Raw genomic sequence first — 18,574 nt, 5'->3', positions numbered from 1 at the left:
CACAATTCGATTACGAGTCAAGGGGCTGCGATGTGATTATAAAACGATTATCGATGCATCTCGATACATCTATTTTCTCCACACAGGATTTCTATCTTCCTACTGTCTGAGGTCTTGGTAGTTTTAAAGCAAAGTATTTGTAATGATTTATAATGTAAATGCATTACGGATCATTACAAATACTTTGCTTTAAATATCTAAAATATCTTTTATTAATAAATCAAATGGAAGTGATGTGGCAAGTGAACTAGAAGGCTCTCATTCAGAGACGCCCGCTATTTTCGAGCCTGGATGCTGAATCTCGGCTCTAAAGTGTGCAGCATAGCGTGAAAGCCCTGGTTCTCAACGACCGAGAACAGACAGCAGATCACATAGCACCGAGGTCTGGCCTCACCAGTAGCGAACGAAAAAACAGAGATTAAGATGAACATTTGGAGGACTTATTCGCATTTATAAGCAGCGCGGTTGGTTAAATCTGCAAAGTTGCGTAAATGAACTCGCTTCTCTTTCGAATTTTCCCGTTCCACCTTAAATGGTGCAGCAGTTACATTCGGTGGCTAAGGCAGAATTTACGGGAAACGGGAAAATTAGAACGAGAAGCTGACGAATGAGAAGCAACTTCAGCCTCGTGAAACAGCCGGACGCTGAGACATTTTACAAGAAACTCTTCTAGTTTTGAAGAAAAGTTTTCTGGCGGAGATGGGAGGAAAGCGGCTAAAGCTAAAGCTTAAAGCAGAGCGAAGTAAATCTGCGCTCTCGTTTATATTTTTAGCCCATACTAGGACATTAACACATACTGAGACATACTGGGCATTAAATGTTGTGGCTCCCAAGGTGGTTTGACTTCGTTGAAAGGCAAAATGGCTCTTCTTATCATTTGTGTTGTGACTCCTGATCTAACCTGGCTTTAATGCAGAGGGAGCCGGTTGAATTTCTCACTCATCCAGTAGTGTTTTTGTTATGTGCCGCCACAGACTGTCCGGGCGCTGCTCTTCCGCACTTCCAGTTCCGCCTTTTGCGTTCCGTCAACATTATGTTATAAATTAAATATTTAGAAAATCAATTTTTGACATTTGTGAATCGATTCAGAATCGTTCACGTCGCGCGATGCATCTAAGAATCGAGTTTTTCCCGCACCCCTAATGCACAGCATGTTATTTTGAATGAGAGCTGTTTATTGATAATTGTTTGTTGACAGAGCCGTCTGTGAGGGCTGTGTTTTACCTAGACAGGTCAGTCGGACCAAGCGATTTCATATAGTGAGTATATAAATCGTAAGCTTTGTCCATAAATGATGGTCTAATTACACGTCCAGTCTGAGTCACCAAAGAGCAAGATTTCTAAAATCACGTGGTGCATGTCTGGCTTTAGAGGAACAAAACAAAAGCCTCGGACGTGATTCCTGCGGTCACTGAGCTACAGAGACGGTAGAAAGAGACAGATGAGGATCAAAAACTTCGAAATGTACTTTACTTACAGCTTTTCTGATGTGGAGCAAAACTCTTTCCTCTCCTCTGTAGCGCTGCTCCATCCAGGGTAGCTAATGTAGCATAGCTCGCCAATGTACATCATTTAATATCAGTCAGGTTTCAGTGATTTAAGGCACGTTGCACTCATTTACACTAACAACTGCTTGATTCTTAGTAAGTTACTCACTGTGGCGTTGCAGTTGCATCGGCAAGCATTAAAAACTAGTAGTCATCCTCAGTTAGAAAGAAATAGTATTGATGCATCACTAGTCAGTGGTGTGTTTTGCTTGTTAATAATAATAATAATAATAATAATAATAATAACAATAATAATAATGATTATTATTTTATTTTAATATTTGATTGCAACTGTTCTATTTGATGTTAATTCTTCAACTGTTGTTTTTCAGTAAATAATAGATTTTTCTAAAATGTTTTCTTATTGATCACTATCTATTATCTGTAATTTTTCAATTTTCTTCATATAAATCTTTTTGTCTTGATGATTTTCATTTGTTTTAGTTTGAAATTTTCAACTTTTTCCAGTCCCTTGTAATTTGCTCGGCTACATTGGAAACGAGAGTCACCCTCCATGTACTTCCGAGTCGAAATAAAGGTCGATTGATTATGCAGACTTGACATGCCTCAGTGATAAACTGATGTGGACCATGCCATCTAAAAGCTGCATTTGAATCACCTTTTGAATACCAGCATGCGATCAGGGCTTCGGCATTGAGCTACGGACTATGGATGGTTCGAAAGGTCAAATTCGGAAAATGTACTAACAACGTTAAAAACATTAGTGGAGTTAAAAATTTATTGCGCTAACGTGTTAACTTCGACACCACTAAATATTACACACAAGTAGTTTTGGGACATATTTATGACTCCCGTGTCCTCACTAGGTTTAAAAACCTGTGTGTGTCAGTTTTTTCCCCTGTCAGTGTGACTGCCAGAGTGAGAATGAATTCTCTGTTTTTATTGGGCAGCACTGAGGAATGGAGATTTGTTTTCTTAAATATATGGGTGTGCTTCATAATTCCTCAGCTTGTGTGGCTCATCAGTCATGCTATTAGATTTCAGCCCAGCGTGTGTGTTTGTGTGTGTGGCTGAATTTGACATAATTAGGTCAGGCAGTGTTATGAATGTCTGTGAACTTTGTGCTGCTTAAGCCACAGTAAATATGGGCGCGCACCTTGCACAGATTCTCGTGTGGAGGTGGAAGATGAGTTCAGTATTTAGTAACAGTATTTAGACGGAGGTGGGTCTTATAGATGAGTGGCTCATACATGTTCTGAATGCTGTGAGATTAATGGTGAATTTTCTATTTGTGCTGTTTGTTGCTTAAGCTTCCACCAGCTTGTGCCAGTGTGTAGAGCTCGGCCTTGACCTGTCACAGTCGTGGCGTTTCGGCCGTTATTACCACATCAGATGTGACTGACAGTTTAATTTTGTTCATTGTATTGAAATACAAGCCTGAAGTGGCCAGATGGGCTGATGAGGAGATTGATGTTATTCACCGGTGCCTTTTAAAGGTTAACGTTACTCACTACTGCCCTCTAAAGGTGTTATTAACAAACATCAAAGAAACACGTTACTCACTGCTGCCCTCTAAAGGTGTTATTAACAAACATCAAAGAAACACGTTACTCACTGCTGCCCTCTAAAGGTGTTATTAACAAACATCAAAGAAACACGTTACTCACTGCTGCCCTCTAAAGGTGTTAGTAATAAACATCAAAGAAACACGTTACTCACCGCTGCCCTCTAAAGTTGTTAGTAATAAACATCAAAGAAACACGTTACTCACTGCTGCCCTCTAAAGGTGTTACTTACAAAATAAACAAACGTTACTCACTGCTGCCCTCTAAAGGTGTTACTTACAAAATAAACAAACGTTACTCACTGCTGCCCTCTAAAGGTGTTACTTACAAAATAAACAAACGTTACTCACTGCTGCCCTCTAAAGGTGTTATTAACAAACATCAAAGAAACACGTTACTCACCGCTGCCCTCTAAAGGTGTTATTAACAAACATCAAAGAAACACGTTACTCACTGCTGCCCTCTAAAGGTGTTATTAACAAACATCAAAGAAACACGTTACTCACCGCTGCCCTCTAAAGGTGTTAGTAATAAACATCAAAGAAACACGTTACTCACCGCTGCCCTCTAAAGGTGTTACTTACAAAATAAACAAACGTTACTCACTGCTGCCCTCTAAAGGTGTTAGTAATAAACATCAAAGAAACACGTTACTCACTGCTGCCCTCTAAAGGTGTTATTAACAAACATCAAAGAAACACGTTACTCACCGCTGCCCTCTAAAGGTGTTATTAACAAACATCAAAGAAACACGTTACTCACTGCTGCCCTCTAAAGGTGTTATTAACAAACATCAAAGAAACACGTTACTCACCGCTGCCCTCTAAAGGTGTTAGTAATAAACATCAAAGAAACACGTTACTCACCGCTGCCCTCTAAAGGTGTTACTTACAAAATAAACAAACGTTACTCACTGCTGCCCTCTAAAGGTGTTAGTAATAAACATCAAAGAAACACGTTACTCACTGCTGCCCTCTAAAGGTGTTACTTACAAAATAAACAAACGTTACTCACTGCTGCCCTCTAAAGGTGTTACTTACAAAATAAACAAACGTTACTCACTGCTGCCCTCTAAAGGTGTTACTTACAAAATAAACAAACGTTACTCACTGCTGCCCTCTAAAGGTGTTACTTACAAAATAAACAAACGTTACTCACTGCTGCCCTCTAAAGGTGTTACTTACAAAATAAACAAACGTTACTCACTGCTGCCCTCTAAAGGTGTTACTAACAAAATAAACAAACGTTACTCACTGCTGCCCTCTAAAGGTGTTATTAACAAAATAAACAAACGTTACTCACTGCTGCCCTCTAAAGGTGTTATTAACAAAATAAACAAACGTTACTCACTGCTGCCCTCTAAAGGTGTTACTTACAAAATAAACAAACGTTACTCACTGCTGCCCTCTAAAGGTGTTACTAACAAAATAAACAAACGTTACTCACTGCTGCCCTCTAAAGGTGTTATTAACAAAATAAACAAACGTTACTCACTGCTGCCCTCTAAAGGCATTTTCAACAAAATAAACAAACGTTACTCACTGCTGCCCTCTAAAGGTGTTATTAACAAAATAAACAAACGTTAATCACTGCTGCCCTCTAAAGGCATTTTCAACAAAATAAACAAACATTACTCAGTGCTGCCCTCTAAAGGTGTTAACAAGCATCAAATAAACCAACATTACTCACTGACGTCCTTTAAACTTTTATAGCACCAGTCAGAAGTTTGAACTTCAGTTGTTTTTGTGAGACCCATAACAGTAAATGGTGTCTGCTTTCTTTTTTTCCTTACATGTTATTGCCTCAAAGCAACAGATGAAAATACACTCAATTTCTTTTGTGCAAACAGTTGTGGAAAATCAACGACTCAAAAAATTGCGATTAGGCAGTTATGTAATAGTATATAATGAAATGTGAACATTATTAAAAATGTTTTTGATATGTGATGGATTGGAGTTTCTGTTGCTCGGTCTCACTGTTAGCAGCAAAGGCTTGAACTTTGAACAGTTGTCCTTCGTCCGTCCAGAAATAAGCTCTTTCACAGCTACTATTGCAGACGTTTATAGAACATGGACAAAAAGATAAATCAATCTTGTGAGAAATTGTAAAAACAATTTAGAGTGCTACTAATTTAAAATCATCTTTAATTTGTATCTGTCTGAAAGGTCACACTGGTAAGCGTCTTTCATTGATCTAGCTCAAGGCCACAGATTCTCACTTTCTGTTTTTGCCGTAGTGATGGAATACATGGAAAGTACAACAGGAAAACTGCTGGCAGCAGCTTTAACCAGTCTACAGTAGGTTGTATTAATGGCTTTGGCCTTAACCCTTACAGCCCGAAGGTAATGTAGGTAACGTCTAGCGTTAATACCTTCATAACGGTTTAAGCTACAGACATGATACACATCTCAGACCAGTCAGCAGACCCAGCCCTAACTAGCTAGTGGGACATCACAGAGTTTCGACATCAGTACCAGTGAGTAATTCGGCTTGGAAAATCACCCAAAATCCTGATATTATTGCTCTGCTTTTAGCCATCATATTATAAACAAAGGGTTAAAACAGCAACATGGTTCACACATCAGATCACTCATCAGGCTCTGCCTCACCATCCAGAGTGATTTCATCCACCTGTGAACGTCCATCAGCCAGAAATCCAGCTCCAAAATCACCCAAAACCCGCTCGCTACTGTTATATTACATCTCTGCTTTTAGCCATCATATTATAAACAAAGGGTTAAAAACAGTGACATTCACACATCAGAACACTCAGAGGAACCTGCCATCACTAGCCAGAGTGAGAGGAACCAGCTCTAACATCCCACAGCCCAGAAATACAGCACAAACACACAGCCAGATCACTGTATAACCTGTCATTAGCTCTCTGATTTAGCCTTTATATGGCAACAAAAGGGTTAACATTGCTAATTTGCTGAAGCCAGTAAACTTCCTGCCTAGCCCCTTTTCCAGACGTTTATCCATGAAAACCTCGGAAAGCTGCAGTCAGTGGGAACATTTGCTACGGAACAATGCATTTGTGGTTGGGACACGGGGAAGGAGAAGTCTAGCCGTTCACTCACGACAGCACAAACCAGAGCGATTGTCAGCAGAGTTAGATCGCTAGCCGTTAGTGGTTTATAAATATGAATATGAAGTAAAGGGCAGTAAAATGAGCTGTGAGAGGACACATCTCTGAAGAAAAAAGGCCCAGTGATCGAGCCCCTCTGAGCAGTAATGGAGGCAGGACTTCATCAGGTTAAGGATGAGTTTCCCTTCTGAACACGAACACGTTGCTGCCTGACGCTTCCCTTTGATTAAACACTGGAATAAATCACCTTCAGTCTTCACTCCACACGGCAGTACGGGACTCTCTCTCTCTCTCTCTCTCTCTCTCACACATTCCTCATCAGTCCTCTCTCTCTCTGTCTCTGTCTTTCTCTCTCTCTCCTCTTTGAAGACTGCTGGAATAGGATGAAACAGACTGACTGACTGCTGTAAGTCACGTGATGAAAAGAGTGAAACGTCTCCCTCAGTCACAGTCCTGTCTTTTCTCTCCTTCTTTTAACTCCCTTTCTGTTTGTCTCCCAGTTTGTCCTTTCAGAAGTGTGTGTGTTTAAAAAAAAAAGCCTGGCGGGAGTTTTTTGTGAAGGTCGTTCTTCTATGCGTCTCCCTCTCTTTTACTCTCCCTCGACGAAGAAATGCTTCGTTCCTGTATTTGAGGGTTTTTTTCATTGGATTTGTACTTTGCTTTGGTATTTAGATGACGTAACTTGGCCAGTTTTACTTTGCAACTTTTCTAGACCAAATATATGTTTTACACCCAATACCAGGACCCTCTGATTACCGTGAGGAGGAGAATACAGATGGAATCATGAAGCTGAGATATAAAACCAGATTTTAGGTTTAAACACAGCTTGTATCATCTGACTAATGTCTTTGCAGAAATCCTCAGTAAAGACCCCTGGGTTAGCTGGCTGACGGTGGGAATTAACCGCTACTACAGTGAGCAGAAACGGAAGCAGTGGTGTTTTTCATTGCCTAAAGATTGTCGTTCTGATCGAGTGAACATTGCAAATTCAGTACAGCTCATCTTGTATAAGTTCTTAAATGGCAACAGCATCAAATATAATGTGCATTTGTGTATTTGCATAGTGTGTGTTTTAAGTCTGTACCTGATTAGAAGTCGTAGTTAGCTGGCAATAGTCATTAATGTTCAGTCTTCGGTCACATCAGTTAAAAATATACAGATCTGCTTTAGCTAATGGTACTTAATTATAGATCATAGCTTTTGAGTTAGCTAAGATGTGATTCACACACCAGAACACTCTCCATCACTAGCCAGAGTGAGAAAAACCAGCTCTAACATCCCACAATCCAGAAATACAGCACAAACACACAGCCAGATCACTGCGTAACCTGCTACATAGCCTCCGTATGGCAACTGCTTAGTGCCTTTTCCAGACGTTTATCCATAAAAGCCTCGAAAAGCTTGTGCAGTCTGGCCGCAGTTGCTATGAAACATTGCATTTGTGGGAGTTTGGAGAACTTACATAGCTAAAGTCTTGCTTATTTTTATGGCTTTATTTTATTTTTTCGGCGAAAGCATGAAACATTATCTGGAGTAGTATCTGTCAGAGACTGAGTTGAGTACTTTACCCTGACTTGTAGTCTTTGCACTTTGCTTTTTGTGATCAAATTTTGTTGCGAGGTTTCTCAGTAAGCTGGATCCAATAGGAATGTTGCTCAGCTCTTCTAATGGACAGGCTTGGTTTTTTGGGCTACGTTATCACGCTAACCCGCCAGGACACTCGCAGAACATGTCGTAAATGTAGCAGCTGCAGTGTTACATGTATTGTAATTGTAGTTGGAAATACTTCTGTAAGGAGCTACATAAGCTCTGTGGATAGTTTTATAGTGCGAAAGCTTAGGGGCCACATTTTAGAGGTTTGACTTTGATGACACCAAATAGTGTCCCAGTCTAAAGTAAGGCCAGCAGAGGAAAGCTCTTACTCGCATAGCTGTTCAGCTCTCATAGCTGTTTTGATTTTACACAGCATAAAACATGTCGTCAGAGTACTCTTTACGCACTGCTCTGGTCCTCTCAGCCCGTTTAAGAGTGCAGACGTGTTTATTTTAACTGGGCTCCACATATTGCAGCCGAGTTTGGGTGACCTGTATGGACTGTTTATGTAAGCTGAGGAAACCATGTGCAGCTGATGCCAGAGATACGATAGTCATGTAAACTCTGCACGCAATGCAAACATCATGATAATATATGGTTAGATATTCTTGCTAAATGACAGTAGTAGGCAGTTAGCTTTCTTTTTTTCGTGAACAGCTTAATTTTTAATACTAATCAGAGAACAAGATGTACAATGAAAACACAGAGACAAATAAGTGAAGCTTTCATATGGATTAGCCTTCATATAGACAATGTGTGCATAAAGTATAATATTAAAGGCTGAAAATATGAATCACTATGTAACTTATGAAACGTCTGCATGCTAAGCTTACACCAAACGCTTATAGACCCACCAGGTATAGACCAAAATCATCACTCACATGCATACATACTGTACATATATGCATGTGAGTGTGTGGTTTGGATTGTGTGTATACAACACACAAACACATATCATGTATGTATCACAGGTGGGTCTATAAGCTTAATTCTTCGTATTAAACTTTAATCAACTTTTGTAGATTTTCTGAAACATCTCTTCATACAGAAGGCGTAGTAATGAAATTAAAATATTAAAGGCTTAAAATAATTGTTGGTATGTAATATGTGAAATTTTTTTTTATATTTGATGGGAATAGACAGTTACCTTTTATGGACATCTCGTGTTATGAATAAAGTGTTTAATTTAATCAATTAAATTAGTAATTTACCAGGGTAAAAGGCAGTGTGTAATTAATATGGGAAATTTAAAGTGTGTGTGTGTGTGTGTGTGTGTGTGTATAGGAGAAGGAAAAAACATATGTTACTTTCAAAGCCAATGGAACCAGAATTTGTTCTAAGCCATTTTGTGGCATTTATTTTGTTCCATTCATCATTAAATTTACACAAAAAATGACAAAAATGGAGATAAAAGGTTTTGTTCCAGCAGCAGTGATACATACAGGATATGTGTTTGTGTGTTGTATACACACAATCCAAACCACACACACACACATGCGTATATGTACAGTATATATGCATGTGATGATTTTGGTCTATACCTGGTGGGTCTATAAGCCCCCATTGCTTGTTAGCTATATTAGCCTCATAGCTCCAGTGTAAAACTAAAGAAATAAAGGTTAAAGGCCAAACAGGTCTTGACTGATGGACTGCGTTTGCGGAGGGGATTTATCATCAAACCCTTCCTTTAATTTAGGGCTATATGAGAATCTTGCTTCTGTGAGGGAGATTTATGAGTGCGAGAGGTTGAGATGGTTGTGTGTGTGTGTGTGTGTGTGTGTGTGTGTGTGTGCGTGTGCGTGTGTGTGCGTGTGTGTGCACATGCCAGCTTGGTCGTATCACACTCCTCCCCCTTCTGTCGTCCTGCAGTGCATTAGGGTCAGTGTGCACTCACACGCTAACAGGAAAGCACGTGTGAGGTACCGTATGCTGTGTTCTCATGTCCAATGTAAACACGTTGCCATGGTTACTCGGTCCTGTAAGAGCGACGATGTGGGCAGCCTGTACAGAGGTGGTGGTTTGGGAGGTGGTTGCAGCGTCTCGTCACGTCTTACCGGATGAATGTATGTGGAGCGTAGACCATTAGAAAGCTGCTTTAGGCTGAAGTGGACGAGCGCTAATGGAAATGAAATGTTAAAGAACTCCCTGCTGTAAATACACTCCCCAAATCCTGCTCTGTGCTGAGTTATACACACACTGCAGGGTTGTATCATATATATATATATATATATATATATATATATATATATATATATATATATGCCTAGATATCACAGTTTCTGTCATCAGCAATATCAAAACATACAAAATATTACATGAGTTATCACTCATAGTTTATTGAAACAAGTCAAAATTATGCAGAAAGTGCAGATTGTAAACTTTCAATCCAACCCACATTTGTGTTTGTGAGTAGAAACAGATATTTTATGATGATTTGTATTTGACGATGTTATTGTGTGCACAGATTTTCAAATAAATCAAATATGAATGTTAGTTTGTAGCTAATTATGAATGTGATTATGTGCTTATTTATATTTGAATAATTTTGCAAAGCAGTGATAATTTTAGACCTGTGAAAGGATAAAATCTTCAGATTTTCTTTTTCCACGTTGCAAATCCTTTCATTCTTATTCATCTCACATTAATGTCTGAACCGTTTACCAGACTGTTGAATTGTATTACCCGTAATTCACCTTCATTTACTTTTCTGTTTCCTGCAGAGCCCAAGAGCCTCACATCCGATATGAGCACATTTACCTGCAGGAGCCCAACAGCCAGTCCGATGTGGAGTACTCCGAGATTAAACGCCCTCGCCTGGAAATAGGGGCGGAGACAATGATGCGTCATCAGTCTCACCGCCCGCCTCTTTCGCTGGGCGCAGCTGAAGACATAGCTAAGGTCAGTACTGTGGCTCCTGTAAGACCTCCAGTCAGTCCACTTTTGGTCCTGTTACAGCTCCCAGCGCATCTACAGCAAAGAATCCAAGCTGTTTCTACCTTCATTTCAGTGGTTTCGTAGTGTCGCTGTCGTACCAATATCGTTTTTATTTTATTTCTCCACACTGTTTGAAACGTCAGCTACTCTTTTCATTGTGTGTTCGTTTCATGATGATCTCCGTAACTCAGTGTTAGCGTATTTTGTAGATCCGGCTCCACATGACATGAAGCACAAAACACACTGGCCAAATGTCTTTAAATGCAAATATGTGAAAGTAACATGAAGAGCTTCATCACTTTCTTCAGAAGCTGAAAGGCTCTGACTCAGATGGTTGTAGCCTGGTTTGTGTCTGTTAGAGCTCCTTTTGGAGATTCTGATCCTTTTGACGTGTACACAGCCAACCCGTCATGGTTGTCGTCATGCCAACGTCAAAGACGACTGTCGTTGGTCAGAGAAAGTTAATAATCTTCGGTCTGAAATCTTATCTGTTTAGTCACCATGACAACTTCAGTTAGGACTGAATTTAGGACAGAAGCTTTTACAGAGCAACAGTTCTTAAGTTCACCATCTTATCATTTACTCCAGATAAGAAAACAGTGTTACAGAAACATCCTAACTAGACTAAATCTCCTAAACTCTGTCCTAACCTTAAGATAAACCCCAGAGCGTCTTAACTTCTGTTTTAACCGTCTGTTTCTACTCTTTTATGCACTGACAGGCAGCACAGTTCACTATGACTAGCATAATGACGTTACAGCATTTTTTAAATCCCGGACCCTGTTGACACAATTTTCACCATCCCCTCTTATTACCTTGTGTGTTAATGTTGATGATGAAATATTACAGTGATGGTGGTGAACAATGAGGAGACAGAGCTGAACGTGCGTCTGCTTATTAGGAGGAATAACGTTAGCGCGCTCGGCTAAAGCGTTTGGGAAACTGAAACTGTAGAGCATTGACGCTCTGAAAAACGGCGCGAAGCACTGAAACAACATTCTCAACTTAAAGTTTATTGCGTTTAAGTTTTATTTGACCGTTTTTACATCAGTATCTGATTAAAAAATGATCAGTTGATTATTTTGATGACGTGTTTACATTTCAGCTGTGAGCGTATGGTTGGTTGCTGGGTAACAGACATGACAGTTGATTGTCGACTTCAGTCGAGTACGTTAGGGTTTCCGAACTGAAGATGAAATGAGATACTGTGAGATAAGACTCCTAAATTAAGATTTGCTTCTGTGATATGAATTTGTGAAAAATCCTATCTTGACCCGTCGGATCTTACGACCAAAAGATAGGAAGTTTCTGTAATTCGGCCCCGAAATCCACGAGAGTGTTCTAGTATTGTGTGGCATCTAAAGCGTTAGTGATGCCATTTGCAACCCTCTACAAGTACGTCTTAGATTTCCTGGTGATGCTGATCCAGGTTGATTTAGTCCCAGTTTAATTTTAATTTGAAATGTTAATGAATTTGCATAGACAGGTATGCAAAATAAACAATATCCTGGATTTTGGCCCAGAATTTGCATATCTTTAACTGTGGTAAATGACGACTAGTCAGCTTTATATTGAACAATCAGTTGTCTAGTAAAAAGTAATCCCTGTTTGATTTGCTGGCTCATGATGTTGGAAGCTAAAATAAAATATTCTGTGTCCTAATTTGCATCTGGCCGCTCGCCGCGATAATTACAGTCGTGAAGTAATTGCCATGGAAACCTGTTGCAGGCTGGTGGATAATGAAGCTTATGTAATCGGCTGTTATTTTAACCGCAGCGAAATGAGTCAGGTTCATCGCAACCGTGAAACGAAAGAGCTTTAAAGGTGTTAAAGGTGTGTATTTATTATTTAATCTTCGGGCTGCTCAGCGGCAGGTCATCGTTAGCCGTAAGATCAGCCTCCGAAAAGATGCTGGTGCGCTGCTCCAGACAGGAGTGATAATAAGAGGTAATCACTCAGCATGTATTTATTGGCCCTATAAATCAGCTTGTCGTTTGCCATTAGCCGGTGTTTCCATCCTGCTGCCAGAGCCGGAGAGTGTGGCACATTCAGCACACAGGAGCCCCCGGGCTGTGTTTGAGAGAGAGAGAGAGAGAGAGTGTGTGTGTGTGTGTGTGTGTGTGTGTGTGTGTGTGTGTGTGTGTGTGTGTGGGGCTGTCGTTTAACATCTGAGCCGCAACACTGTGTGCAGGATTTGCTCTGCGTGTGTGTGGGGGGGGGGTTAGTGTAACGGAAAGTGGCAGAGGCAGATGGTTGGGGTAATAACTCATGTTCTGCTTCAGCACATGAAGCCTCTTCTTTTCTAGGCCGGGGGCTCTATAAAGGGGCTGTGTGTGCTCTCTGGGATGTGTGTATGAAGAGCGCCTCACTGCCTCACTGCCTCACTGTAGAGTAAATTGCACTTATTTAAGTTTTACTTCTAAATTTTTCGTTTAAATGATCAGCATTATAACATTATTATAACATAATCACCTCTACCTCAATGACTGATGCACCAGTAGAGGTGGGTGATGTGGCAAAAATATAATAACATGTTACTGTTGCATAATTTAAAAAAAAAGCCCTATCACAGGGTTTGTGCAGGTCCTGGGAAACCTGAGAAAAATAAACGTGCCAAAATCCAGTGCTGAACACACAAACTTTGGCTACGTTCATACAGCAGGTAAAAGTGGCCCAAATCCAATTTTCTTCATATGTGACACGAATGTGTCTGTGTGAACAGATAAACACTGAATCGGACATCAATTCCGATTTGAGACGCTTAAATATGTGGTACTGAAATCCGATATGTGTCCGATTTGCATTGATGCGACTCAGTCTGAACAGCCAGATCAGAATTCATGCAACTTTTACGTCAATCCAACTCGACGTTCATCATAACTTTCACTCTGCTGAGACCTCGGAAATATTTAGGCTCATGTTTCTGTACCAAAAAATTAGAAGAGATTTATCCAAAACTCCTCCTCGTTTGAAGAGAATTCGAAAGAAATGGCCGAATGCGGCCGTAGGAGAACGAGGCCGCAAAGTCTGAAAGCAAAGTTTAAAGAATCCGAAGACGCGAACCGAAGAAGTGACCGTGTCCGAATAACGTGCCCTAATTACGGCGAACTCGAACGCATTCTGGGTGATGAGCCCAGCTGTCAGTCAGTGAAGCTTCATGATGGCTCCTGTGATGCTGGTGAAGATGAAGCTGATCCTCCGGGAGCGACTGGCGTTCGTTCATAGTCAGGATTGTTTACGTCTGGATGAGCCACGTGAAGCAGCGTGACGCGTTCTTCTTATGTGCATGCGGGTCAGATCTGTTCAGTCTAATGCCACTTATAGATCACATTTGAAAGATATTGTGAACAGCCAAACAAAAAAAAACAGATTTGGTGAGTATCAGATTTGGGCCACTTTTACCTGCTGTGTGAACGTGGCCTTTGTTAGTGACCTTAGTTGATTTTTCACAGAACCAGTGATCTCACCAGTGTACTCCCCATGATCTCACAATTTCTTCTTTGTGGGATTGAGTAACGTCTGAATCATGTCTTTAATTTTAGCCTGGACAGTCTTTTAACTAGTAGTGTAGACTAAATATGCAGACTAAGTATGAGTCCCAGTCACACTAAATTAAGTCAAAATGCTAAGAACTGACTACTGTAAGGGCTTCAACACAACAAAGCAAATAAGCATGTGATGGGATGCCGTTAAACTGGACTGATTGTGCTCTCTTTGTCATAAACACACAGGTTTTTAGTTACTAACAATATCCAACGGTTTCAGTCACATGATTTTTCTGTTGTGGTTGCCATATTTGGGACTTCGCACAAACAAAACTAGAGGTGAAAGTTGACTAATATTACTCTGCTTGCTTTGGAAGACAAAAACGTTATTTTGGCAAAGTCGATAAAATAGGCTGCGATCCTTAAACAGCCCCCCCTCCCACCCCCACCCCAACCTGAACTCCTGGTCCCGCTTAAACTGGCGGCAAAGCTACCAAATTTGTGTTTTCCTGACCTTTATATTTATATATCTCATACACAACCCCTCTCACTGTACTGGAGAGTCTCTCAAAGCATCTAAAAGCACAGAAGCCCGCTGGCTCTTCATGTCAGGGGAGTAAAGGATCCCATGATGTTACATAAAGAGGAGAAAAAACTGTCATCATGGGAGGGTAAGGCCACATCAGCTGTGTAACACAGATGTGAACAATGCTAGGCTTTAGATAACATTTGCTAATGTTAACAGCCGAGAGATAAACAGTCGTCGCACTAACGGAGCTGCAAACATCCTGGTTTAACTTTACTCTGGAGATTTAAATGACGTTTTAATGGAGAAACATAAACGTTAAATATAAGACTGAATGTTGTGGGTCAGAAGTTCCCGGCTCCAGTCCTACAAACCCTGCACTGCATAACTGCGCTTTTCCTGGGTAAAATACCTGATATTATTAGCTAATCAATCCCTTTTTGAGCTGAACGAGGTGTGAACAGCAGAGAGAAACACTAAACTATACAGTGCAGGGGCTCCAAGCCTGGAGTCTGAAAACACTGAATTAAAGGTCTGTGTGTCTCTCGTCGTTCTCGGCTTCTGTCGCGTCTCGCAGGTGAATCATTCACAAAACGCAGCTTATTGAAGGTGTCGTGCAGCGCAGTCACGCCTTGCTTCGGTCCTCAAAATGGTGGCAAAATGACTATACAGTGTGACATCACGTGAAACGCGAGAATACATGATATGTGCTCAGCATGTGTCGAAGTAATTCTGAGCGCGCCAACGTTATTCCGTCTAATAAGCAGACACACGTTCAGCTCTGTCTCCTCATTATTCACCACCATCACTGTAATATTTTATCTGACCAGTTTTCATCAACATCAACAATGAAGGTAATAAGAGGGGACGGTGGAGATCGTGTCTGCAGCGTCAATGGCTGTTAGAAAAAATACCTCAGAAGTCAAAGCACTGTTTTCAATGTAGATAAATATAATGCCATTCTTCCAGTTATAGTGAGCTATACTGGCTGTCACTGCATAAAAAGAGTAGAAACAGACGGTTAAAACAGAAGTTAAGACCCTCTGGGTTTTATCTTAAGGTTAGGACAGAGTTTTGGAGATTTAGTCTAGTCAGGATGTTTCTGTAACACTGTTTTCTTATCTGGAGTAAATGAATAAGATGAGCTTCTGTCCTAAATTCAGTCCTAACCGAAGTCGTCTTGGCGACGAAGTAGATAAGATTTCAGGGTGAAGAAGTTACTGTAGTACAGCCCCAGGGGTTTACTGCAGTTGCTTTCCCTAGAGGTAGTAAAATGGTGATTTTATAGTAGCAATGTGGAAAATTTCGTTATTGTGATAAGCAGTATGCTTTTGGGCTTGTAGTAGATATCGTGCGAATATTGCCTGACCGCATGTTTAGTTAAAATGAGATCCTAATTAGTCTTCTTTGATTTCAATTTAGTATGTGAAATATGAAAAAAAAAAAGTGGCACTACAATAAATCGTGTCTGTATGTCAAAATATCATCATATGTGTCCTATATTGCGAAATTGTCTGATATATTTATTATATTTTTGCCATTTTGCCTTCCCTTAGTGTAGCCTTCTTACCTTATTTGGCTCTTAAAATAACGTTTTTCAAATTTGAATATATTTAACTATTAAGAAAAAGTGACAAGCAGGAAATTTGAAGTGAATTTCTGTGCACAGATGACTCATTACACACTGCTGGTGGTCTGTCGGTCAGGGTGGATGAAATGGAACTGCAGTTGCCTGGGTAATTACCTAACTGAGCTTCTGTTAGTTCTGCAGTGGAGTCGCTTGTTTAGTGTTGGAGCTACACTGTCTGAAGCGCGCTGTATCATAGATACGGTGCGCTTACACGTCTGGACAGGAATGTGTGAAGCTGCTGCTGTGTCGTCTGTGTGTGATGTGGTGTATGAAGGACGGTCAGATCACACCCTTCGCTGCTTGTGGTCTGCAGGATTAAGGTCACTGTGATCACGCCCTGTGTATGTGCTGCGGTATGAAGGGCACAGAGATTGCACCCTTTATTTTTGTGTGCGTGCGTATCAAGGTCAGTGTATTCAGTGTTGTCTAGCTGAGTGGTGACTTCCCCTCTGAGAGCGGTGGGTATTTTTAGCAGCTATTACAGTACTACTCTGAGGGGAAATACTGCTCACTCTGGGTCTGTTTATGGACCGTGAATGATATTTTTACTTCTGATCTCATTAGTAACAACACAAATACGGCTTCGTTTTAAATTGCATGTAATGTCGAACACTGGGAAACATCTGATGATTGTAATTGGCTGTTTGCAGAATGATCACTGATTTTGACGCTCAGCTTATCACTGAGTAACAGCCTCTAAGTGCTGCCAGCAAAACTCAGTGAGAACACTAGTGGCAGCAGTGTCGGTGTCATAGGCATCGAACCAAGGGTGGACGAGGGGACATGTCGTTCCCCAATAATTTGCTCACAATTCATCCTGAATCTGCTTTTTAACAGTGTATTGTGATTGCTTTCAGTTGTTAAATTTGACCAAGAATGTGTAATTTTAAATTTTAGCTTTAATTTTCAATAAAATTTTAGCATTACTGATACAGGAGATAAGGAAAACACACTAAAATGTGGTGTTTATGCGCTGCTGTTAGTCGCCCTGTAAAGCCTGAAGTGGTCATCATACGTCCTCACACATTAATATCACATGCACAAAGTCAAAACGGAGGTCCAGCTTGAGGTTTAGGCAGTATACTGATGAAGGGGCGATGACAGTAATAGATTCTCAGAAGGCATGTTCTTCGCCAAGTTTTCACTGAGTTGTCTTTTGATACTCGCAAACATCAGATTCACCCATCTGTGTGGGTCCGAAGCAAAACACTCAGATTCACCCATCTGTGTGGGTCCGAAGCAAAACACTCAGATTCACCCATCTGTGTGGGTCCGAAGCAAAACACTCTTTACAAAATATTCACCCACACCATGAGTGCAATTACACATTTCCACCAAAGAGGTCTCCAAATCGCCAAAACATACATAGTGCGGCTTTAAACAACTGCCTCAAATAAAGAGGATATTTTGTTCAAATCCGTATTTTATTTCAGGTCTTGACCTCACTGTTAAAAAGTGAGGTATACTAAGCAGGCTACCTGTGATGATGTGAAACAATACCAGCTTGTTATCTACCGCAGGATGTTGCTCTTGTGGATTAAACACGCTTATGCTGTAGCTTAGTTTGTTAGCAATAGCTAGCTGGCTAATTTATCTACTTCATTAAACTAGATTCTGCATCTAAAGCTGTACTTCTGTGTCTGTGTAACTCTTAAATATGTCTAGCTTGGTTTGGTGTCCAGTTTGGGGGAAAAAATGTTGGAGACGTTCCTTACGTAACATAAAAAGTATATAAGTATCTGTAATAATCATGAGTCAGGTGTTATGAACAGTGTGTCTGCCTCGCAGTTGAAATGAAAACCTGCACCACTGGTCAGAATTATTATGTTCTTTCCAAGAATTAATGCTCACATTACTGTTTTTGTGATATTTTGAAGATTAGTCCCAAGATATTCTATCTTAGGATGTCTTTCGGAGCCCGTCCATTGAATTTTACATTCTGGTTCAAGTGAAATACTGGTTCGTTCTCTTTCTGCCCTCAGTGCTACCAAATAGCCCAATACTAAAAGTCAATTTCACACCAAGACACGCTTATGAATTATTAATATGTGTATATTATTAATACTTTATTAATATTAATATGTAAGAGGGTGTAGAGTGAACTCCAGTCTTGTCACCAAAGAGCACCGTATTGATCTTCCATGATGTATGTGAGGTAAGTCAGGTGAGCACACTGATAAGACACTTTCTTTTGCTGCCGACAAGCCAGTCAGCGTTTGCTTGATTTGCATGAGTTGAGATTTTG

General features: G+C 40.4%; 1 protein-coding gene across 4 annotated transcripts in view; it reads left to right on the top strand.

The window, feature by feature from the left end:
• The window catches only part of ncor2 (nuclear receptor corepressor 2), a 179,295-nt gene that overhangs the window by 67,224 nt on the left and 93,497 nt on the right, over positions 1-18,574 (top strand). For all 4 annotated transcript variants that reach the window (XM_036578276.1, XM_036578273.1, XM_036578274.1 and 1 more), the window contains one exon: positions 10,475-10,652. In XM_036578276.1, the coding sequence (XP_036434169.1) occupies positions 10,475-10,652 (178 nt within the window). The remainder of the gene's footprint in view (positions 1-10,474; positions 10,653-18,574) is intronic.

This window comes from Colossoma macropomum, unplaced genomic scaffold (genome assembly GCF_904425465.1).
Source record: "Colossoma macropomum unplaced genomic scaffold, Colossoma_macropomum, whole genome shotgun sequence".
NCBI lineage: Eukaryota > Metazoa > Chordata > Actinopteri > Characiformes > Serrasalmidae > Colossoma > Colossoma macropomum.
The sequence above is the reverse complement of the archived record's forward strand: the minus strand, read 5'-3'. Positions and strand labels throughout refer to the sequence as shown.